This window comes from Tympanuchus pallidicinctus, unplaced genomic scaffold, assembly GCF_026119805.1.
Source record: "Tympanuchus pallidicinctus isolate F22 unplaced genomic scaffold, pur_lepc_1.0 scaffold13, whole genome shotgun sequence".
NCBI lineage: Eukaryota > Metazoa > Chordata > Aves > Galliformes > Phasianidae > Tympanuchus > Tympanuchus pallidicinctus.
In genome coordinates this window covers 2,268,176-2,293,956 of record NW_026294648.1, presented here as the reverse complement: position 1 = coordinate 2,293,956, position 25,781 = coordinate 2,268,176, and the positions used below count along the sequence as shown (strand labels likewise).

Sequence of the window (25,781 nt, the reverse complement as noted above, 5' to 3'; positions counted from 1 at the left end):
GGGCTGAAATTTTCTGAATATGTTTTGTTTTCTCCTTAAAAAAAGGCAGCCCTTTTCCAAAGCATGTACTTTGGGGAAGAGCTGACTTATGCTCCCTAAAGCATGAATAACCCTAAAGTTATGAAACACTCAGCTCAAATTATGTGTCTTTTTTAGTCCAGATAACTTTTTTTTTCTCAAGTCAAACAGTGTAATTCATGTAGTTTGTGAGGATGAGACTTTTCCATACTCTCTCAACTGAACCAGAGCATGGCATCGGACAAAGAGAACCCTTCCTCTCTAAGACAAGGAACAGAAAAAAGACCTGCTGGGTTTATTACATGAGTGTTCATGTGATGTTTTGAAGAGAATGGAGTGGGAGGGGGAAGCGTGCTGCAAATTCCGTATTTCCTGCGGTGTATTTCCATGTCGATGGCATTTGCTGTTCACGTGGGCAGTGCGAAATCAGATAAAGGGCTGATCTGAAATTTGGAAGGTGACTTTATTGTTGTCACTTGTCCTGCACGCCAGGTGTCTCTTTGTGCTTCAGTTTCCCTCTTAGAAGTGAGAGGAGCAGCCGTGCCCAGCAGGGCAGATGGCCCTGAGGGGAGGCCTGCTGTCAGACACTGGGCTCATGGGTTCTGCTGAATGCCCAGCTCTAACAGTGCTGAAAGATGGAGGTTTGAGAAGATTGCCTGTCGATGTGCCATCAGATACTGTCTTCTGCACATAGTGCTCACGGCATGCTTTTGACGAGATGCCGTTTGCCCAGTGTTCAGTCAGCACTTGTTCAGTGGGAAACATAGAGCTGTAACGAAGAGCCCATAATAGACCTTTCTATTTTCTTCCCACCACAGGCTCACTTGACAGGGCGATGTGTTGTTCAAACGATGCCTGCAAAAAGATCTCTTTTGGAGCGTAGTGGATTTTTTTAGTTTGTTTTATTCAGAAACATTGTCACGAGTCTCATTGGAGGGAGCAGGCATCTAGTACCATTAGTGTCAAGGTCTGACTGACAGATCCCTTTCCAGGTGCATGGGGCAATTGTAGTCTGCTGTGCTTTTGCCTCAGCTGAAGTTTGCAGCTGAGCTGTGATGGAAGAAGTGACAGCAAAGCAGTAATATCTTCTGCGAGAGCTCTCCTCAGCTCCCTTTGATGGGTGTAACCACCCAGCATGTCAGACTTACTCCGGGCTTTTTGGTTATGGTGTAGTCAATTAAAGTGACAAAATGATGTATGATGGGAGGAAGAGCCTCATTATATTGTCACTTGTACTCTGTAGTTGGCTTTTGAAGAACTCTGTTTGCCATCACACCTAATGAAGGCCAGAAGCTGACAGTGTGGCTTGTAACAATCCTGTGCAAAGTGCAAATTCTTTACAATAACCCCACCAGAAACTTCTTTTTTACTGTGCATCTGATAACTCTGTTAAAGATGTGAGTCTGAAGGAATTTAATTTAATCCTGTTTCCATTATTGTGAGGTACAGGAGTTGGTTGTTTATGTTTACTCTGACCTGATATTAAGAAAAACTGAGCTCAGAGAACTCACAAGCCACTTGCATAGATTTAACCCCTAGGGATCTTTTGTGAGGGAGCGGGCAATGGTTTTAGTTGTTAAGGGATTGCATTTTTCAGTATTTAAAGGCCAGAATGTGTTGGTGAAAGCACCCAGTCTGACCTGTTCCATGCCTGTGCTGGGTGTCTGTGCTTGGTGTGGGCTGCAGGGCTCAGTGAGGAGAGGCCTGGATTCCCCTTCTATATTCCAGACCATGAGCTTTTTCTCCTCCCTGTCCACCCGAAGAGGAAGGAGAAAGTAGCTGGTTGGAGGTTGGCAGCAAGAGGTCAGCCCACCATGATACTGCACACTGGGGGATTTACAGAGTAGCTCCTTCAGAGGGAGGAAATCTGTTTGATGTGATGTAACATCCAGAACCAGCTGCCTAACCCTTCTCAAATGCTAAGTGCTACATACTAGAGTGAAATCTGAAGGTGAGAGAGGAGGTGTGCTTGTGGCATGTATAGGGAATAAGAACAGTGAATAAGTGCATTCAAGGTTTGAGGTGGCACCAGTTTCCTGTGTTCATAGGCTTGGAAGGTGAAAGAGCTGCTGTGCTGGCAGCTCTTGTCAGCAAAATTTCTACAAGGTTCTTCATAGTAAGCCAGAAATGAACCTCCATGTCTTCTAGTAGTTCCTTTGTGCTGAAAATGCACAGTATGACAGCCACTGTTTGAATGTGTCACTGAAGTGTTTGTGAAGTGTTTGTGAAGATCAGTGCTTAACGAGGTGATGTGATGAAATATAGTATAAAAAAAAAAAGAGAAAGAAGGAGTGAAGTAAATGACAACATCTTTCTGTCCCTGCAGAAACTCATCGTATTGCATGAAGGTGTCCATGTCCTTGACGGTAGCTGAGAATGAATCTGGGCTTTGCTACAACAGCAAGATCAGATATCTGGAAAAATCAGAAGTTACCAAAAGAAAGACAATCTCCTGTCCTGATATCGAGGATTACAAAACAGACAGTCAAGAGCCAGATGTTGTATGGTACAAGGTAACTCTTGCTGTGTCGTTGGTATTGTAATGAAACTGTATCTAATGTCCGCTGTTTCTAGTTTGAGGCTTAGAGATGGCCTTCTTTGCACCTGCAGTAGTTTCTCACTGGGTCTGGAGGATGCTCTCCCACTGTTACAGGAGCAATACCGAACTGCAGGCAAATTACCCAGCATAGCCATTGACCCACAAAAAGCAGCATTAATGAGGGTGTTCTATTCTGAAGGTTATGTGGTTTCTGTAACAGCAGAACAATATTCCCAAACCTGTGCCTCTTTACCAGTTTCCACCCTGATGGGTTGTCTCCATAGCTGATGCCACCCAGTTAATTATTAGGAAGTCTGTAGGGTACCTTCATCAGGGCCTGTTAAGTTTTACCAAAGTCTGCTGGGTAATTTCACAGAGATACTTGTACTTTTGTGGAGGTTCACTGAGTAATTTTACATATGTTGGTTAATTCTAACTAAGATTTACTAGGAACTTGTACTACTCAGCAGGTAACTGTTCTGGCTGTGCCTTCTGCAGGGCTTTCAAGAATTGCCCAGAACTTTCAGCAGCAAATGCATACATGATGTGTTACTGGAGCTTCGCAAAGAACAGGAGAATGACTAAAATGCAGGTTGCCATGCAGACCTTACTAAGATCCTGGCAAACTTTACTCACTGACTGAATATGGACCAGGATTTGGTATTTGAAAAGCCCTCGGGTGTTACAGAACCATAGAATCACCAAGGTTGGAAAAGACCTTCAAGATCATCCAGTCCAGCCACCCACCTGTCACCATTATTTCCTCTGAAACATGGGACTGAACCATGTCCCTTTCTTAATACATCAAAACATTTTGCTAAGGGAACTGTAGGAAACAAAGGGGAGGAGTGAAGAGATGGGAGTCAGAGGGAAGAAGAAATAGTACTTGGTCAGGGGGAAGAGTTTGGTGAGATTGGTGGGAAAGAATTTGGATTGCAGTGATAAAAGGGTGATAAGTTTTGGACAAACTTGGCAGAAAATGCAGGAAGAAGTTAAATCCTAAATTTTGAGTGCTTGATTTGGCAACCTGAACAGCATTCTTTGAAGGTTGTTTCTTTTAATATGAAGTGTTATGTGCGGAGCTGCAGATTTTTTTTCTTCCTTTGTGGGATGGAGCAGAAAAGAGCAATTTTTGAAGTTGTCATCTACTTCTATTTTTTACAGAAATCTCACATGTTCAAGCTTATAGTAACAAAACATGCCATAACCCACTGTTAGTATAAACAAAATTTTTCTTTCAGCCACTGGAGCTATTTCTTTCAGCATATGGGTGGATATCTTCAGTGCTGTTCATGCATAAAATATTTGTGCTCAGTTGACTCTGAAATCTTGATAGAAAGAAGGTACCAAAGAGAAGCTGCTTCTTCTGCCATCCGAGAACAGGAGAGGAAGGGTGTTTGGTCCATATAGCCACACGTGTTGTCTGAGTTGCTCAGACAGGTTTTGTGCACCAGCTGACTGACAAGTCATCACCATGGTGAAATTGATGTGAATTGATATGGTTGGCTGCTAAGAGGCAATTGAGGTCAACAGCCTTTAGTCTGGCTTGATAATGTAAAGAGACATTAATGGAATAACCCACTGCATACAACTCCTTATTCATAATTAACAATAAGGTGCTATCACTTCAGTTCTTGGATAATGCTTATATTATCTGGACCTGGGTCAGGAAGCTCAGTAATGTAAAATGTCAGTATTAATGTCATGTAGAAAGTTATGTCAGGTTATTGCTTGAGACACATTTCTGCAACAGCATTTTGAAAAAACATTCTGGATGGTACTGTGGTGCTATTAGTAGAAGTCTGCCTAGACTTTTAGACACAAGAACCACTAAAGCCCCTAAAAACTGTGATCTGGAGCTTAAGATCGTACTATACAGTAAGTGTGTCCCTTCTCCTCAAAGTGATATTGCAGTATAAAGCATTACCCTCATCTTCTAAAGAAGGCATCTGTTTCCAGATGTCTTACAGCAGAGCTAATCACCCTCTGACTTTGTGATTGAGTTTAACATGTAGATGAAGGTATTATTGGCCATCTTCCCGTGTAAATCTGCTGCAGAGTTGTTGGAAGGGAATTGCTTTCCATTATGCTGAACTGTTTAGAGAAGATTTTCCAGGGGAGAGTGTAAGTTGTCCAAAATAGAATAGAATAGAAGTATATATGAGGAAGTTCTGAGGTTTCCTCCTTTGTAGTTACCTGAAAATTAAGTTCTATGTGAATTTCTCTCCTTGTGGAGGGAAGCCGTCAGTCCCTGGTAGTTGGGGAATTTGGATTGTGACTGGTGAACCACTATCAGCAAAGACAGTAATGCTACAGCTCATGGTTTGCAGGGCTCTCCTGCCTTCCAGAAGCCTTCTCTGTATGGAGAGATTAATGAATCTGAGCCAATAATTGCATCAATTTAGAAGGAGTTAACTGTAATTTAAATACGCTCTTAAAATAATTATGCTTGAATAGATTTCCACATACCACACCCAATGAGGAATGATAAAACATTTGCTATCAGGGCTTGTTTTAACAGTAGTTTGAACTTCACTTCTGGCTGTGAAATATTTCTTTGGAGAGATTTCCACAGTTAGTGCCACTGATACACACACTGCTCCCTTACACTCATTAGAACTGTTTTGACAAGCAGTACAAGCATGTTGTTTTTAAACAGATGTGTGCATGAAGGCATGATTGAATCAGTGGGTTTTAACAGTAAGAACAGTTTCAGGAAAAAAAAAATCAGCTAGCAAATAAAAAATGCATTTTTTTAGTTTCTTCACATGTGTACTTTTAAAAATAAATATACAGAACATAAAACTGGTAACATATTTATGACAGGGCCTTCCAGTGCTGCTCTGCAAGGATGCATGTTTGAAATACACGTGCTGTGTATATTCCTGGAATTGTATTCCTCCTAAATTAGGGTTGAACAGAGTTCTTTGCCCATCAGTGTTCAGATTCAGTCACTCCAGGTAGGTGGCTGATGCAACTCCATTCTGCTTTGTAAATAGGTCTAAAAGATCAGAAGGTGTCTGAGGGCATTTTCCTGCTCACATCTGTTTCCCACATAAACCTCAAACCGTATCGATGTCATGCAGCAACAAAACTAAGCTCTGATTTTTAGCACAGTAGATAGGATCCGGGTTCAGATCATCCCGTTCAGCGCTGTGAACTACAGGTCCCATGCAAGGCAATGTTAGGGACTTTGCAGAGCAGTAGATAGCATGAAAGCTGAGACCTGCAGAGGGATTGCATGGTTTAGGTATTCTTTATTTGACTATACTGTAACTGAATGTGACCTGTTAGAGATAAGGATAAAAGTCTTGGTGCCTCCAGATGCAAGGCCAGAAGCTCACAGTCTCGCTTTTCAAACCCGTTATTCTCCTGTAACTTACAATCTGACATTGAGGATTTGGAGCATATATGGAGTCTCAGGAGGAAAAAAAAAAAAAAAAAGGATATTTATGTCATTTTGATCTTTTTCTGTCATACAGCAGATTTGCACGTCATTGTGTTTCCTTGTTTGTTTCCTTAAAAGAAAGCTTTGTTCTGCTTTGTTTGCTGTGTGTCTGACAACGCTGCTGCAGACAAACAGAAAGTGGGACGTAGACGTGGGCTGTTGGGGTGAATCTCTGAGACTGAGAGGCTGCTGAAAGTGCAGAGCCTGCTGCTGATGGTATTGCAACGTTGTTAGTTGTGCTTTGAGAGCTTGTTCTGTGTTGCCTGCTCGAGAGAGAGGAAATAAATGGCATTAAAGGTACTTGGGTCCTAATTGTGTTGCTTTGTGTGCTTTGGGCAGCAGAATGAACCAGAGCACGGAGCATTTCAGAGAACTTTAAAGCATGGTTTTGATCACAGGGGGTACATTCTCGATGCTAAAGCTACTAAGAAGGAATAAACATATACTCTGAAGGTACCATTTTGAAATGATTAGATTGTGCCCATACATTTGGTTCAGAGCATTCCAAGAGGTATTCAGTCGTGAGTACCATGATGGCGGATGGGAACAGAGCTGGCTGCAAGGATCATAGTACATTAGGAAGGGGAAAGCTGTGTGTCTTGCACGCTCTGCAGAAGGACTCAAATACTGCAGCAGGACCACGTTGCATAGCAATGAACCTAAACTAAGGTCTGGCTGGGAAAGTCAGTGAAAGTTGCAGACTGTCAGTAGCGTATACACCATGAGATGACGCACTTGGGGGTGATGCTGCAAAGAACCCAGTTACAGGAAAAGGCTGAATCAGAGCTCACACCTCATTAGATGCGAGAGAAACCAGTGAGGGGACACAGGGACCAGAAGGAAACCGGGTTTCTTGAATTATCTTGCTCACAAAACTGCTGCTGTTCTTCCTTTTTCTTCTGTTGGTAAATGAGGCTGTGACTGCGTGAAGTTTGTCTCCAGGCTGACTCTTAACAGATGTTGCCTATACTCCCTTCAAACAGAGATGTATTTTAATGGTCCATCTTAAAATAAATGTGTTGGCAGTTGTTCGTCGCGAAATGAGAAGATACTTAACCATTGCTTCAGAGCATCGGATATTAAACATGGCACATGTGATACAGTGGGAATTACTGAACTTTAAAAGCATTTCTGTTTAATTTCTGTCTTCAAATTAATTCCAGTTTCAGATCTCTATGCCTTCTGAAATTATATTCAAATTTGAATTGCAAAATATGCTGAGATGGTTGTTTACATATGTATATAATACTGAAAATCTGATCAAACAACACAGTCCTATGTCATACAAGCTGGGTAATTTTAGCAATGAATTTTTATTCCACAGGAATGTAAGCCAAAAATGTGGAGAAGCATTGTAATTCAGAAGGGAAATACACTGCTAATACAAGAGGTCCAGGAGGAAGATGGAGGAAATTATACCTGTGAACTGAAGTTTGAAGGCAAGCTTATACGAAGAACGGTTGAGCTGAAGGTTACTGGTAAGAACCTTTGTTTTGTGGCTATTAAAAAAAAATAAAAAAAAAAAGTTTTATAATAAATGAAAGCAATATTCACATGTTGGCAAATATTTGGTAGAAGAAATTCCAAACCAAATCTCAGTAACCACGCAATTTCAGATTAGGGGAAATTTAGGTCCAGACTTACAGAACTTCACAGAAGATTGCTCCTACTTTTTGTTCCGTGCAAAACCTGGAGATTCAAATTATAAGATGAAAGACAGACATCAGCTCACTCCATATGCTGGAGAAAGTTCCAATTCCAGTTGCATCTTTAATATTAACATAGAGGAGAGGTTAAGGTGAAGCTATCTGAAGAAACTTCTGGTGAGGTTTGTCTGGAATTAAACACAGCCAAAAGAGATGTCTTGAGTCATGAATTTATTGTTCCGTATTTTTTATCTTTGGCTTAATTTATGATGGTCAGCTCCTTTAGTTTTTCCTCTAGGTTTTCTTTACTGCAGAGTGTGGCACAACCTATTCCTAGGCTGAAAGTAGGAACACTGGACTGTAGGAGGAAAGGAACATGCTTATCAGGGGGATCATGCATTTTGTTTCTGAGTCCATGCAATAGTCTACTTAATGGAATGGGACTTTTCCATTTCTTTTGGTGAGGTATCAAAATTGAACCTATTGCCTATCCGTATATTCCTGATTCCTTTCCATGCCACTGTGCAGTATGACATCTATAATTATTATTTGTCTTTGGCATCTGTGGAACATTGCATGTGTCTGAAAATAACTGTTTTTTTTCCCAACCTTTTGCACACAACTATACAAACAAATGGTTGTTTTTTTTTGTTTTCTTGTCTGTTGTCTGACATACAAATTAAAATGCAGTCCTACATAAAGCAGTAACAAATAGAAATCTACTATTTGGTATCTGAGTACCAAATACCATACTGATGTATGGTATTTCTTATGTGTTCTTGAAATACAGTTCTTCCCTCTATTTTGAATGAAATCCATTTTTCTTTTCTTATCACTGTTCCCTGTTTTAAATGAGTTATTTTCCCTATATGCCAGACTCATATATCATGTGATTCTTTATTGTCCATTTTTGACTGTGGACAGATCTCTGAAATATTGATTTGACCTACCTGACCCCAGGCCTGTCAGATGAAGATATAATACCTACCTTGTGGATAGCTGCTATCCTAGGTAGCGTGCTGGTCTTCAACCAGAATGTGAACTAAGTTTGACAAAGTGAAAATGAGATGCATCTAATTCAATTCCAGATGATGGATATTCTTTAAATAACAGCTTGCTCTGCCTCTCATCATGACCTTGCAAGAAGTGATGTGTTCTCTCCATTACATGAACAATGTGTTATGTTAACACTTCACAATTTAATGACTTTGTCCTAAAATAACTGTAGTATGTGTTAAAGTTTTTCATTCTATTAAGATGTTATGATATGGATTATTAAAATTGTAAATATGACATATGCAAACGTTTTCTCTATTTTGCATGATGCTTGAGAACCAGGAGATTGTTCCCTTGCAATTTGGTGCGGAATTCACATTAAATTAAATTTCCCCTCATTCATAAAGGCACATGTGTTTATGTGTTATGTCCTCATCATTACAACCACAGCAGCAGAGTAGAAATCATCTCTATGTTTAGAAAAGATAGGCAATTTTTAACCAAACACTTCTTCCTGATTTAAGTGTTTGGGAGACATGGTTCATGTTGTGTGTTTGCCAGTTGAATCTCTCATTGTATGTAGAATAGGCTAGGAAGGTTATGTAAGTGATGATCTGTATATACTGATAAGAGCTAGATGTAACACACAGGACTGTGTAAGCACGTTATCATAAAGCTTGGTGCTTTGTAAAGTTTCTTTATCTTGTTTCTGGTCTGTGAATGCTTTATGCGGGTGGTTTTATCTTACCGGGGGAACAGGGTGTGAAAGCAAACTGCAGATGGTCACTTGAGTGGTGCTGGTCAGGTCAGCTGGAGGGTCCTGAGGCAGGGAGATCACAGGCTGAGAGCAGGTGCGTGGCATGACCAGGGACTTGTTTGAACAATATGGCTAAAGATTTTTCTTACGTTTAAACAGAATTTGTCATATAGCAGCTTGTTGCCTGTTCCTTCTTATTCTTTCACCAGGCATCTCTGAGATGGTTGGACGGAGTCTGCCTCCACCTTCTCTGCACCTTCCCACGGGTGTTTCTGCTCATGGATCAGTTTTCCCTGAGCCTTCTCTCTTGCAGGTGTACCCACCTCAGATCTTTCAGCCTCTTCTTGTATGATAGATGCTCCAGTTCCTTAATCATGTTTGCAGTCCTTCACTGAACTTGTTCCATTATGTCCAGGTCTGTCTTGTACTGGAATCAGTGGTGCACTGGACCCCATTATTTGCCCGTTTGAAAACTGAGTTCTCATCAAAATACATGGCTGTACCTGGAGGAGCTGGGGTGGAACCAGAGCTCAGGCTGCTGAACCTGCTGCTCTGTGTAAATCACTGTTCATAAATACTGCTGAAGGCTTACCAGCAAAGCCCTGGTAGAATTATCTCTGCTAGCTCTCAATGCAGATGTGGAGAAAAGGGTCTTGCCTGCTAATTTCAGAGGCTCTTTCCTCTTCAGGGACTTTCTAATGCTTTTTCTATTGCAGTTAATTATTAACATGCCTGAATTGGCATTTGTAAAAGCACAGCTGCCTGAGTTTCACTAACAATATGGATTTTGAACAGCAAGATGCTGTTAGCCATTGCCAGCAGCCATGGTAACCTAAAATTGTTATTGAAGAGTAATTCTGACAGTGAAACAGGCAACCCTGCAACTCTCTCAAGCAAGGGAGCAGTTCTGCCATGTATAGAGAGGAGCTTGGGTTCATTTCCCTGTGGCTTTTCAGATGTTCTCTAAAACGTACACTACTTGAAATAAGTAAGTTAAGTTAATGGAGATATATATAATGTCAGTCCTCTCTGCCTGCAAGCGTGTTGCAAGCGTCTGCTTTTGTGGGAATTATGTGTAGACAAGTGATAGAAGATGATCTCATGCGTTCTTTTCCTTGTGTTGCCAGAGCTGCCATGTTTGTACTCTTCAGGATAGTATCTTTCAGTGTCCAAAGGGGAAAACATAGAAAGAAATAGCAAAACTTGTATAGGATATGTATACTATGTTCAGCTGTTGGAACTGGATGAAGGTTGCATCCTAAAAGATCCAGAAAATAATTCATAGGTCATATAAAGATTCAAGGCTCTTTATGCAACAGATAGGACCTGCTAGTCTTTGGAAAACAGTTGCTGCTCACTTTCAGGCGGACTTTGGTTGCTGTGTTCTGCAGGAGAATGGACACGTCTTCTGTTTGCTGAAGTCTCCCAGTAACCATCAGCAAGGGCTCCTGCTGGCCCTGTAAAGTTGGCCTGAGCAAAGAATGACTGTTTATTTGGTATTCATGCTATGTTGCTTAAGCATTTATGTTAAATAGAGTCTGCCAGGTGATGCTCTGAATTAGAAGCAAACCTCTACACCTCTGTGATTCAATCGTTATTTAAGCAAGCTTCCAGGGAAGACATCAGAATTATGAAAAGGTGCTGCCTTACCTTCCTGTACCAAAGTGAGGGAGCTGTTGGAGTGGCTGTCAGGGAGGGAGCTGCAAGGACAGCATGTGCCAATCCTTGGGAACTGTTTTCCTCAGCTCCAGTGTTGCCTTTTTGTTTTTACAGGCCGAAATGGAAGATCTCAGTGGCTCTGTTAGAGTTCTTACTCTTGGTTGGTAAGAAAACTTTGACACAGTTCAGGAGAAAAAGCTCACTGGTCTTGTAGATGAAAACTGAAACCCAACAACATAATGTCTGGCTATTTTGAGAAAGAGAAAGGATGGCGAGTTGTAATAGTAGAGAAAAAGGAGCATAAATCAAAAAAGGAAAACGTCATTTATAGAAATGGAGTACTGGGCATAGCTACCATGTTCTTGTGTGGGTTTGATGGTTTGAGGTATGGCAGACAATGATAGTGTCCTTTGGGGTTGCAAAGAAAAGGCTTGCAGCCTAAAATACATCTGAAAAATATTTAGAGACAAAGTATTTTTGGAGAGAAAATCTTGAGCTCCAATACAGTGCTAACAAGCAATGGCTGCATCTTGCTGTTTGGGTGCATTTAGGAATAATAGATTGTCAACAAAACAGCTTTTTCATCGCTTGTTATTCATGGTTTTGCTATACTGTGCAGACAGATGTGAAACAAGTCTTGTCAGCCTTTTTCTCTGAATAAACATGACAACAGCACTATCGCTTAGTAAGTAACATGTAACTTCGGTCTGTTTAAAAATATATATATATATACTTCTTCACTTTACTTTTTGGTATTTCTGTTGTGAGTTTAGCACCTGTGAGAACCTGAAAAGTGAATAAAATGTCTGTCTCTACTGAGAGAGTAAATTAGAGCATGTCCAAATTGGGAAGAAAAAAAGCCAAACACACACAAAAACAAAAGCATAGTAATATGAAGATAATAATACCAAAACTTCTAATTTTTCTAATGCAGCTCCAGATAGTTGAGAATATTGGATACATTATCTTAACAGCTGTTAGTATTTCCAAATGCCAGCATTTATTAAGGAACAATTGAATTATTTTACTGTTATTAATACTGCTACTGAAAACCTGAAGAAGTCATGTTGTGTTGAAAGGCAATTTAGCAACCACCTGCCTTCTCTGGGCCAGCCAGCCCCTTCTGTCTGACAGATAAGAATGTTCTGATAGCTTTTGGGAAATACACCTGTTATGTTTGCCTGTTGCTTCAGCGCCTTTTTGTGCTTTGGAACACTAGTCTGTGAGGATACGGGCCTATAAGAGATGTAAGTGGATGCAAGCAGGAGGCCAGGGAAAGGCTGGTCCTCGTGAGCAAAGAGCCAGCCCCACTTCCTTGGACAACCCAGAACCCCCTGGCAGGTGAGGCTGTCTGGCAGAGCCATGCTTTTCCATGGACGACTGTATTGGTGGAAGAGTTTGCCTTGATATGATTTGCGAAGTCTTGCTTGACAGCAGAAGGTGGCTGTCTGCCCAATTTCACAAAGTGCCAGTGATGGATTGGCCTGACGTGCGGGAATCACTGAACCATTCTGTCCAGCAGACCTCTGAGTTGCTTTTGAGCCCTACTCTATCTTCATCTCCATCATTTTCTTCTTACAAACTACTAAAATGTCTGGCTGTTCCTAAAAGTCATTTATACGGCAATATTTGTTTTGACTGTCCTAAATGACAAATTATTCCACCTGGCTTCATGAATTGAATGATTCTGCCTGAGTTCGCTCTTTGCTCATAGTTTTTCAGTTAAATTCTTTCCAATCTCATTGCACTGCCCAATTTTCAAATTTTGCCTGCTGCTGTTGCTAGATTTTTTAGTGTGTTTGGGACCATTCAGCACGAGCTATTGATGGAGATTTTCTATGGCTAAAGAAAGGGGTGAACTGGATTTAAGGATGCCAGCAATTGGTTATACTCTCCATCTGCACCATGGGCAGAGAGAAGCTACCAGAGAAAATGATGGTACCCAAAAAGTACATGCAGTGTTCTGTGCTAGTTCCTCCTCTGCGTGTTTTCAGCCCTGTGTGAACTGGGCTATTTCACAGCCTTTGTGGCAGAGGATAATGACACATTGACAGGAACCAATGGGTGCTGATCAGTGGCAAACTTAAACCTGCAGCAATCTGTGTGTGCACCCTAAGCCTTAACACTTCACAGTAGAGAAACTATTATATATAATCAATGTAATCACAGAAATGATGTGTTGATTGACAACATTTTTGGCTACTGTTGGTTTGCGGAGAAGGCATAGGGAAAAAATAATAATAAAGTAAGTTAAAAGTGTGTTTGAACTGAAATATCATTTTTGGAGTTCCACCGTTATTAAGGGATTTACTTTTATGATGTAAAATGTGAGTATTATTATTTGCTTAAAAAACCATGTCATTATGATTCTATTCCAGTAGCAGTCTCTTTTATCACAAGCAGTTCAGCAAATCTGCAGTGAATTATGAAATGCCTCAGTGTTGCTTAAGTAGTAACTTAGCCAAAGAAAAACCACCCAGTTTAGCTCTAAAAGGTCACTGAGCTCTGAATATCGCTGTGCAGGTGGGAACTGAATATACATAAAAGCAGGGGCAACATAAGACACAGGTTAAAAAAGTAGGTAGCTAAGGAGTAAAAGTGCATAAACTGAACATATTCAGCAGAGTTTCTTGAAGAAAAGGAACAGTACTAAGGATGGGCCTGTTGCACAAAGCTCTGGTTTGCAGGGATTTCTAAGTTAACTCGGAAGGAGATTTTCAACAGAGCCAGTTAATGCATTTGTACTGCTTTTGGTATCCAGAGAAACTCTGACATCTCTGCCTGGCACCGCGCTGTGCAGGGAGTGCAGAGCCTCCAGCTCCTGCAGGAGGGGGATGCACCATCACCTTCCTCTTGTCACTTCATGGTCTGTGCTCCAGAGCCTTTTTTCTGGGCATGGGATGAAATAACAGTTTTTAACACCATTTTGTCATCAATTGAATAAGATGTTAGTGTGCTAAATACAGCCCTGCATGGAAATAACATCTATTTCTCTTTAATAACTTAAATAACAAATCTTGCAAGATTTTATACTTTCAATGTTGTTTTGTCAAGTGACTTTTTTTTTTTATTTGTGTATGTAATTTGTAGTAATACATATGGCTAGTATTGTATATTACTGGAGACCTTTGTAGAATCATAGAATCACAGAATGGCCTGGGTTGAAAAGGACCACAATGATCACGTAAGTTTAAACCCCCTGCTCTGTGCAGGGTCACCAACCAGCAGACCAGGCTGCCCAGAGCCACGTCCAGCCTGGCCTTGAATGCCTCCAGGGATTTCAGGGATTTCATTCCTGAAGTTAAATATTTTGATAGTTCCTGTCCAGAAAATGTTTGGAATTAATAATTCACATGGAATTTCTCTTGAAATGACAGGATTTTCAGCAAATGCAGGTTCTAGTTACTAACAGCACTGTGCATCTCACCTAGTCCCTGGGATCCAGGAGATGCTTGGAGTGCAGAGCTTTTTTCATGGCTGTTTTGGGGCACTGGTACTACTGAGAGATGCTGGCACCTCTCTCTTGTATTGATCTTTTCAAAAATAGATCAGAATACCAGTTGTCTCAAAGTAGAAAATTTTTCAAGGAGAGCCTTCAGTGAGCCTGTGAATTTACCTGATGAAGGGAGTGAAAGCTCTTCAAAGCAAAGTGTGGTGACACGTATGGTGGGAATTATCCTGGCCTTGGAGTTTGCTCCCATACTCACATGGCAGTGCTGACTGGGATGCAACACTGTGTTTGAAGCTGTTTGCCTTTTCCTGGAAGCAGCTGCTCCTTCTAGAGAGCTGCTTTTTCAGCTCCAGATCTCCAATTAAAATACCTCCCTTGCTGAAGGTTCTCCAGAACCCTGTAAGACATCTAAAATGGTGTTGAGGGTTCTGCTGCTGTTGGACCCAGCAGCGTGCCTTTCCTTCTTTCCCTTGTCTTCTGACTTGGCAGCTTTACCCTTTCTTCCCCTCTATGAACAATGTTCAGTGCACTCTTGGTACCTGGCAGCCCTCTCTGCTCTTAGCCAAAGGCTCCTGTGTCCGTTGTGTCCCACACGAGTCTCCATCTGGAGTTCTTTCTTGGCACGAAATGTTCTGCTTCCAGATGAAGGCCCAACTTGCCCAGCTTCTGCCCTTCAGAAATTCACAGGGAGCTGCTCAAGTGCAGTCTGACCATTGTCCCTTTTTATGTAAGAACCCAATTTTGTACTTAACAAGGTATTTTTATTTTTATACCCTAACTCCCTCCCTTACTCTGTAATATGGACAGCAAATGACTGCACAGAAGGTGCCCACAGTAAGTGGGGGATGGATGTTTGCACCCTGTTTCCTTGGTATCTCAGGCTGCAGGGGCTGTGGGGAGGTGGGGGCTTGCTGTGGGTTCCTGAGGTCTACCTGCACTCTGCAGTGGGCTTCAGCTACCATCTCCAAGTGTCACAAGCTAAGATATTGTGATTAAACAACCAAAATAGGTTAGCTCAAAATAAATTATGCATTTTCAGATATTCATCAAACATAGCTTAAGCAGTTGCAGTGGATAAGAAGCTATTGAGATAATCACAGTTGTTCCTATTGTCTTTTAAGTTTATAGTGTTAAATCATGCAGTGGGCCAGTGGACTGTGCTTAGAGTGGTAAAGGCTGCAAGGCCTTCTATCTTTCTTCAAAACGAATTTTAATGTTATTTTGTTTCAGGACTTTTAATAATATTTTAGTTCAAAATAGAGAATAAAGGGAAAAAATATCAAGAATAAACTATTGCTGGGGAGGGCAGTATTTACAGGAGCAAAAAGGGAAGAGAAAAGCATCTTGTTTGTAGCTGTAGTTCTATGAAAAGGCTCATAGAATCACAGAATCATAGAATCATAGAATGGCCTGGGTTGGAATGGACCTCAAAGATCTTCTAGTTCTAACACCCTGCTGTGAGCAGGGTTGCTGACAGCCATGGTACCTTCTTTTAATTTAGAGAAGAGATCTGAAAGTGAACAAGTTACATTGCAGAAGTTTTGCACTTCTGGGAGAGATGCCGCATATTGGAACAGAAAATCCTCTCTGTTTGCTTCTGATGTTGACATCTTAAAATGTATAACGTGTGTCACATCTGAAGTGACATCTTCTCGCAGCTGTGGCTTACACATATCCATAGCAAGACTTCATCCCGCCTCCCTGGTTGCAGTATCTTGACAAAGTCAGGGAATTGCTTTGTTATTAAATGTGAAAACAGAGAAAAACCCACCCAAGTTGAGTTTCTGCTGAGAGTTCCTGACTTTAAAAGTCCGTTAGTGGGAGATACTGTTCTCAGCATTTCCTTGCTAAGTTTTCATAAAAATGATTCATTAAATCTTACAGTATTTTGATTGTCTAAAGAAATCCTTTTTTTTTTTTTCCTGGCAGGAACCTAGTCAGAAATGGGTTAAGTGCTGACAAATGCTGTACTAAAAGACCAGGAAGTGAATTTCACAGCTGAGTTCTTCAAAACATTGAGAAATAACAGTCTATTTAAAGCAACATGTAGGAAGTGCCAAAAAATAGTTCTCTCTTGATATATTTTATGTGATTTGTATTAGTATTTGTCAAGATCCTTGTTTTGCAAATATTAATTTGTGTTTCTTGCAGTATTTATCTTAAAGCTCTGATTCTGAGTTGTTAGCAGCATCCCATTAACTGCTGTGGACATCTAAGCACGTTTCTGTGGTCAAAGCCCTCCCACAATTTCTGTAGTGACTTTCATTTTTCCTAACAACCTCAGGAAAATAGATTGTGATCCAGAAAGAGAAATATGGACATTTTCTTTTGGCCACATTTGGAAAATTGAGCAGTTTTTCTGCCTCTTTCAGAGCACTTGTTTGACCACGCAGCACCTCCCATATAAATCTGCAGGGATTTCCGTCTTCAAAGAGTCAGTGGGCAAATTCAAGTGAGAGTGAGGTACCAGTATGGTGTGGGTGTCTGTTCACATGGAAGAAGTGACAAGCACAGTCATGTTCTGTCTTTTAACATCTCCTTTTCACCTGACACCCAACAAGGTCCTGATAAATTGACCCAAGCGCTGGTTTCAAGAGTGCCTCATCGGAGTCAGCCAACTGGGGATCTGGGCAGTGTCTGAAGATGCACAAACCCATCTGTGCAAGCTGTATCAACTGTGTCACTGATGAAGTGACAGTGCCATATATCCGCAAGGGTAAAACTCCTTCATTTTCAGTCCCTCACATGATCCAGATCGATGGCTTTCCCATCCACCAGAGTGACCTGTTAATAATGGGCTTCTGAAAAATGACTTTGGAAGATAAACATTAAGTATTAAGTATCTCCGTATTTCCTGGAGAAAGTGTAAGTTCTGAGGGCAATGAGAAATGTAGCAATATGCTGCAGCCTATGAATTATATATAGTGTCAGTACTCCTGGCGCTTTCCCTACAGCTTCACAAACTGCTCTCCTAGCTCGTGAACATGCAAAGTAATTAGAATGGCAAATAGCATTAGATTTTATTGACCTGTGATGCCCCCCAGTTCTCTAGCATGTTCTTGAACATTGCCTAGTGTTTTCAGCCTTAAATCAGCAATTTGTAGTATTGGTTATTTGGTATTTCAGATTTACTGATGAGGACAGCCAAGGCTTCCACACTTGTTATGGGTTGCTCATTTATCCTCTGCTCTGTTGTGCACAGCAGCCATAGCTTGCTGAATCACAAACTGTATACTAAATGTCAGGTAGGAGCTCCACCATTAAGAACTGCCTTTTATTCTTTGAGCCACGTTCTCAAAGTGCATTGTGCGTAGACTAGTGGAGGTGATTGAGTGTAAATGATAGGATTGTGGGGCTTTTGCCCACAACAGTGAGGTAAAGTACAACCACTGAGGTAAACTCATTCATTTTCATTTCCCATATAAAAGAGGCTTCCTTCATCACAAAAAATGTAGACTGGACACCCGTTCTTCTTTATCAATAATAAACAGGCAGATAGATGCACGGGCACAGAGCAGCACTGCCCTGAAGACATTTTGCTAATGGTAAAATAGATACACATGAGTGAGCAGATTGCTTTACCCACTAGAAATGCTGCCCTCCCATCCTCCCAGAGAAATTGCAAATCTGGAGTAATGCTTTGTCTCCTAAGTGAAGTGTGAGCACAGAAAGCAGACTGGTAGCTCCTTTGAAATGACTGGAGGAATTCTAATAGGTGAACTGCAGTAACTGCAGCTGGAGATCAGGGTTATGTTTTCTCTGCACAATGTTGGTGCCTTTCAAAGCTGGTTTATGCTGCGTAGCAGTTGTGGATGAATGTCTGAGACGACAAGTTCTTCTGTGGAAGGAAGAGTGCCCACTACTGAATTGTCAGCAGCATTTTTTGCTTCACTTAAGTGATCTTCAGAGGTTTTCCTATTCCATGTCTGTTGGCCAGACCATGTTTAGCTTATGAGATCTGACAATTGTGGTACTGCTGCAGGCTCTGATGTTACTCTTATGATGCTCGCCTGAAGACTGAAGCTAATAACTCAGTGATGTTTGTTCTGTGCCTGCAATTTTAAAGTTGAAAGGACAGACCGAAATATGTTTGATGCGTTTAGTACCCTAGCTGCCTTTAATACAGTGCTACAGGATGGAATTCTTAATTTTTATCAGCGCCAACCAAGTTACTTTTTGTCTTTGGTGGTATTGATTGACCTCTTGTAAGCAGGAGAAAAATGAAGTGTTCAGCTAAATTTGTGTTTAGGTGTTTATAGCTGCAGTTTATTTCAAAGGATCTTGCTACTGGTTACACTCGACGTTCATCTGCTGACTTATTTACTATATGTGTGGAGTGGTTTTTGCAATGCAAGCATGTTTCAGTAAATAAAATCAATTTGCAACCAATGGGAAGGGAACAGTAAGTGATTTAACTTTTCATCTTCTTCAGCTTAAAATGAAAAGCTCTCAGAGGTATTGTTTATGACAAGCCCTGTGGGCTGAAGTGTTCTGAAAACACCCAGGAAAGATCATGTGCAGAATGGCAAATCAAATTAATTAAACAGTAAAATTAATGAACAACATAGTTGTAAAGTTGTTCTTATCCTCTCTGGTTTTTGTTCTGGTGCAGCCTAGCTCTGGACCAGAAGGACTGGTTCTACCAGTTAAGCATTGTATGGTCTCTGATTTTATTTTATCTTGGCCAGTGCCTGCTCTCTTGTATAGCAGGTACACATCTGCCAGGAATTGATCTAAGATGATTTCTTGATGGCTTGAGATAATAAAAAGCCTCTTGTTATATCAGGGCAGACTAAATCCAAACACCAGGTGGATATTCAGCTTTGTAGAGAACACACCACATCAGCAATCCAGTTGTGGATAATTGAGTTGCCTGTCCTGGGCCACGCCAGCTATAGTTTGTGACAGGGAAGGTACCAAATTGCCATAAGCTACATATGCCCTTATGACTTCTCTGGAATACACTGACACGCTTCTTTTTCTTCTAAGTTGGAAAGAGGTGCATCTGGAACAAGGGAGGTATGATCCTGCCAAGGCTCTGACAGCTCTGTCACCTCCAAGTGCCCTCAGCAGCTGTATTTAGGGAACGTGTTTTAAGGAGAATATTGTAGTCTGAATGTGTGTACGTCCATGTGACTGGGTGCAGTGGAGTGGTCTGATTTAGGGACGTCATTTCAGTTGTACTTCTTTTGGGACACTGGGTATTCCAAACAGACAACTTAATTTGTAAATAAAATAGGAATGAGAAGAGCTTGATCAATACTCTTTTAGCACGGCATTGATAGTACAAGAGGAAAGGGCTGTGGAGGTACAACACTGCTTGTTGTAGAAGAATACCCATGGTTGGTACTTAGTTGAGTTTTCTGAAACTGGTGAAAAACCTGACCGAAGCATGATGTTCATTAAGAAAGTGAATTATCTGAAAAAAATTGTTCTATCAAAGAGGAATTTTAGTATTTTCCCATCTTACCAAACACTTCTTTCCTTCTAAAGCAAAAATTTCATTCTGGAATAACATGTGTCTTTTCGGTGGTGCTTTCTAGAGGGAGAGAGTCAGTTTTCCTAGCTAAAAGGTTTTTTCCATCGATTGACAGAAATGCTGCACTGGACGCTTTGGACAGAGCTGGAACTCAGTTGAAACACAGTGATCCAAGTCTGCTGCTGGGAAGGAAAGGCAGCATAGAGATCAGCATAGAGACATGGTAGTGCTGTCTCAGTAGACCTCCAGCAATGAAATACCTATTATGTCCTCATCTTTGTCAAGTTTCACAAGACCTACGCAGAGGAAAGGAAAAAAAAGAAAAAAAGGTTTTCATAGTTTACTCATATATTGAAGTTAATTCACTTGGGGCTGTTTATTTGAAAGATATTTACCAAAGAGAAATTTGTTTTTTTTATGTTAGAGGCTTTCTATACGGGGCAAACCAAGTTTCTGTAGGTTGTACCCACGTGGCTGAAGGAGCATGGTAAAACACGGAAATATTTCTAACCATTCTCTGAAGGGTAATGGCCTGTGCATTCGTTTGGAAAACTACTCACAGAAGCTGGGCTTGTCTAAAATGTACATGAGGTGTAGTTCTGCATATAGGGAAAATACTTTTTTTGAGTTTTATTTCTGATTTCTGCTTTTTCTCTTCTGGAAAACATGAATAACTCTCTTCATAACTACTCAGTGCTCTGGCATCACTACTGGCACTGTGCATTTCATAAATTCTAAGGGATGTTTCAGCTGCATTTCATAATGTGGGGAGAGCTTCATCTGTCCTAACAAGCTCTAAGAATAAGTAGTGGAAATTCTATACATTAGTTTAATGTAAAAGATATTCACTGGAAGGAATTAAAGGTGATTCCGTGTTGTGGGGCAAATAGCTCTCAGCACCTGAGATCTCTGGCTGTCTGTCCCCGTGCCTCTATTTCCCACCAGCCCAGACCTTGTTTCGACACGTAAAATTGTACCTCTTTTCTTTTCCTAGCCCTCAGAAGGGCTTTAATTTCTTTCCCCCATTCTGCCAGTGCTCTAGCTGCTACAGCTGTTGCTGTCACATTTAATAAGGACTTTGTAGAGTTTAAATATTGCATTGCTGCACCAGCTTTTCTTTGGGGTAAGAAAAGTGCTTCTTACATCTAGATGAGGTGCTCCTCGCTGGCTGTGCTGCTGACACGTGGGTTTCAGCTGAAGGCGACAGGAATTTATAACTTGTCCCAGTGTGTGCAAAGCTCCCTGCAGTGCCGGCGCTGCCTGGTAGCATCATGCAGCCATCGTTGGACGAGGAGCTTGCTGTGCCCCATGATAAAGCCCATCCAGCAGCACCCTGACGTACCAATTTGTCCCGACCAGCAGCCTCACATCTTCCAACTGAGAATTAAATAGATTGTGTTACAGTTCCTGACCTGGTAATTGTGCCTTTACTGCAACTATGTGGTTACGTATTTGTCATTGTAAAGTGCACGATTCTGTGCAGTAAACAGGTACCTTTTCCTTGCTCGCTTGCAGACTGGGTGGGAAACAAGGCAGCAGTGCAGGCAGTAGCTCAACATTTTAAGATGTCAGGGGGAGGATGAAGCGAGACTAAAACTCCATGTCCTCGTGCCTGCAGTAACTCAACAGCTTATTGAAACATTCTTCTCCTCAGCCTCGAGCTCTGTATGTGTCAATCCGGTTGAGTATAATTGGGGCTGTTTACTTTGACATACAGTGAAAATTCAAGAGAAACATGGAAGAAAATACTCAAGCCCAGATCTGCAGTATACTGCTGTGCGCTGTGTATCTACTCCCACCCTCCTTCCTTCTTAACTCTGTCCCTCTGCACAACCAAACCAAACCAGATACGTACATCCATTCCACGTTAAGCCCATTTCCTTCCTGAAGCTATTTGTCATCTTCCAGGACCTGTGACGACATCCCCTTCCTTTCATTCTGAGTCCTTCTCATGCTTTCTCTATAACAGATAGGGATTTTAATTCATTTTTTTTTCCTAATGCTGCGCAAATACCAACCTTTCACGTTAGGATTTTTTTTTTAAGTATCCAGGGGTGAGAAGAGCTGAGCTGTGGAATGAAAAATTACCAAAATATGAAACCAGCTCTTTTTCATAAAAATACATTTCAATAATACTATCCATTATTTCTGTGCACCACGTGGCATGTTTCTTTCCTGTGAGGATTGGTATTGACTTAGTGTACTTCTACAGCTCTGATTCTGCTTTAATTCACAGACATTGGTGTTTTTCTGCTTTAATTCACAGACATTGGTGTTTTTCTGCTTTCACTGCTGGTAGCGTGCTCAGTGAATAAACAGCTTGCTGGGTGTACATTGTGAGAGTAAGAAAAGGAAATGAAAATGCAGATCCTTATCTTCGAGCAAAGATGCCTAAATTAGAGCAAATGTTGTTATTCTTGTGTGTGGTAAATATAAGCTATAGACAAATCCCAGAAGCTCAGAAACATGTACAGTATGGAAAGTGGCAGTTCAAGTCCTCACATCCATGACACAGCTGTGCCCTTTCTACCTGAACCCAATTAGACTTAAACCCAAGCAAAGGTCGTTGCCACATTGCATTCGAGGTGCTGCATTTGAATGTGTGCTTTGTGCCTAGCTGAGGACCTGCAGCCCTACTGCTGTGCTGTCATGGAGGGTGCAGGAGGGTCTCAGAAGAGCAGCTGCAGCTGGTGACCCAGCGTCAGCAGTTCTTATCAGCCCGAGGACTTGGTGGGATGGGGGCAGGAACAGGTGCCTAAAGCAATCCATGCCTCAACTGGCGCAAGCCAGCAGTAAAAATCTAGGAGACAGTGCTGTTTTGTACTGTTTAGGGCCTTTTTAGTTCATTCCCAGCTGCTTATTGCTGAGATGGGTATTAAAAGTTGCTCCTGATCATTTAGGTTCAGCTTCGTAGATGCCAAGGACCTTGCACCGAGAGAGGGCATTGCGAGATAGCATGAGTAACAACAAGAGTGATTGTTCTCCTCTCATCTGAAGACCTAGTGTGCCAATTACTAGCTAAAATCATTATTTAAAGGGTTTGTCATAAACCTTTCCATAGCAGGAGCACTTTTGAAATATTAAGTGCCATTTTCCTTTTACTGGGAGCAAGGACTGGGAGAGAGATGGAGCCACCTGCAAACACGTGCCTGCAATTTCTTATTTGAAGCTCATTTGTCAACATAACAGATGCACAGCTGTAGTGATGGGGTGGTTGTTGTGTGCTGTATGTCGCTCCAAGGGTTGTCCTGCAGGCAGAATGTGCAGGTAATACCAAGCAGTGAAGACAGGGTGCTCTGTTCCCTCTCTGAGGGTGTGATGCTGTCCCACAGCACAAGACAGATGCCACCGTGCTGGCTTGATGCTGCATCTGCACAGCGGTGTGGGCTGCCTGGGCACGCTATGCCAATTCTGCAGGCAGTGCTCACTAGGGGCTATAGCCCATAATGTGCTCAGGGGAGCAGTGCTAAGATTGCACTTGGAGGTGTGAGCTGTTTTTTACAGCCCCTCTTCAGTTTTCCTGTTGTTTGTTTTTTTTGAGATGGGAGGCTGATCTGCAAGCAGGTTGGCTGCAGTATCCTTTATACTGGTTTGTGGGAAGAACAAATTCATTTAAATGGATACTTAACATGATGTAAATTCATGGGAGGTTGGTGCTGGGCTTTGAATGTTATCATAGTACTTCTAAATTTGACCTTGGTTCTGTGTTTCTGACCTTAAAAAAGAGCATTTGAGCAGATATTTTTCTTGTAATGGTGACAGCAACATAAACTTTGTTCTCTGATCAAGCCTGAGAATTTTCATCCTGAAAGGGGGAGATTTATAAGTCACTGACTTGGCACAAAAGTGCAGCCTTGTATGTGTATTAGTATGTGTACTTGTAACTATCATAACAAGGGCTAATGTGTACCTACTGAGGCAGGCTGAAAGTGACAACATGTAATCTGAGGTGTGTAGGAGATAGAAAAGTAGCTAAGCGGGTAAACAGTAAATGGCTTGCAGGAAATCCATTGCAATAAAACTGAAATAAAAGCATTTTCCAACTAGCAGAGTTGGTCTAGACAGTAGCAAAAATCTGGGATGCAAAAACAAATATATATTAAGCTGTTTTTATCTGAAAGTAGTCTTTGACCTAATAGCAATTTGACCCAACTCTGATGAATTTGAAGAACAGAAGCTCTGGAGCGTCCTTCTCTCCCCCCTTCTGCTGTACTGCTGTGGGCATGCCTGCCTGGATCCCTCCCTTGTGTCACAGGGGGTCCAGCCATCTGAAAGAGAGGGTCTGGCTTCCACAAATGCTTGTCAAATACAATAGTGGCTGCCATTAATGTTAATCAAGTGTAATATATGCACATTCATCTTCTGCCACTGTACATTGGAGCATTTGGTCCATTACGTGCAGATGTGGCAGTGCTGTAGAACAGCCATCCAGATTCAGGGGCTAAAGAATTAGGAAAGGAACAGGTTAGATGAGCAGGCTGAAAAGTGTTTCCATTTCTATGGAAGGGTGAATATTTGATGGATGTCAAGTTTCTTTTGCCATGGGGAGCAAGCTCTCCGAGCCGTGCTTTGTTCCAGTCCCACAGAAACATTCTCAGCCTGCTTGTGAAGGCTATCATGCAGTGAACTGTTCTCAAATGACTTTGCTGCTTCATTTCATGGTCATAATTATGGAAGCATATCACAGCAAAGGCCTTCATCTACAGCTAAGTTCAAATCAAGTTGCAGGTTCTAAAATGGAAGTCATTTGTGAAATCCCCCGTCACTTAAAAATGCCCCCGAAGAACTTAACAAATGAAGTATGTATGCAGTGTTGAACAGCTCGTTCAGAAGGTAGACTAAGGGGAGGGAGCAGTTGTTTGCTTTTTAACAGCAAAATATCTTATCTGCTTGAATTCTGGACCACCTTTTCACTCCTCTAGGAATCTGAAGGTTCTCACATTTTAAAATACGGGTAGGGATTGGAATGCTGTGGTGCCAGGTGCTCATGTCTGGTCTGCTTTGTATTGTGGAAATGATGCTACATACCTGAGTTTGCTCCTTAGCTCCATGTGTGGAGTAGCTCTCCATGAGCTCCTTTTGTTTTCCAGTCTGCACTGTGACTCGTAACTCCTTTGCTCAGACGTGTCAGGAAGGTACTCAAGGGCCTGAGCGGATTTCTCAGGTTCAAGGTTAAGCATGAGTGTGTTGTTCATCCCTTAACCAATGGTCAGTTGTTGTTAAGCAAAACATAAATGTTTTATTCTGCTTGAAGTTAATGAGGTTTAGGCACAATGCTTAGGGGCAGTTGTGCACTATAGGCTTTGGTTTGGAATGAGTTTTCAGAGTGCATGTCAAAACTTTTGCAAGTTCCATCTTCCTCATGAGGCCAGTGCATCAGAGAGCAGCTTTTCTAGCTGTGACACCACTGCGGCTGCCACTGTCACTGTAAAACATACAGACCCTTTCTCTAATGTCCTCTAATCCCAAATACTTGAAACAATGTTTGAAGCTTATGCTGGATCAATACATTCTGAATAAGGAAGCTTTTCGTATGGAGCTGATGACAGCAAAGAATGCTGGGCTCTTGGATTGAACAAAGTGTATTCATGCAGCAGTTTCATCTCCGAATGGCATTTTTAGCTGCAGATCCTTGAAGCACAAATGGCAAAAAGCATGCTCTGTTGTTAAGGCAATGTTGAAAATAAAACTTGTCTTGTACTCATGTACCAAGTACTGGAGATAATAGAAGAAACTGTTCAGAAAGTGCTAGTGTTTGAATCAGGCCTGTCTTCATTGAGTTAAAATA

The 25,781-nt window shown here is 41.5% G+C and overlaps 1 protein-coding gene across 6 annotated transcripts in view; it reads left to right on the top strand.

Annotated features, from left to right (window-relative positions):
• IL1RAPL2 (interleukin 1 receptor accessory protein like 2) overlaps positions 1 to 25,781 on the top strand; it is a 333,350-nt gene that overhangs the window by 179,324 nt on the left and 128,245 nt on the right. For all 6 annotated transcript variants that reach the window (XM_052673214.1, XM_052673211.1, XM_052673210.1 and 3 more), the window contains 2 exons: positions 2,345 to 2,531; positions 7,330 to 7,483. In XM_052673214.1, the coding sequence (XP_052529174.1) occupies positions 2,345 to 2,531; positions 7,330 to 7,483 (341 nt within the window). The remainder of the gene's footprint in view (positions 1 to 2,344; positions 2,532 to 7,329; positions 7,484 to 25,781) is intronic.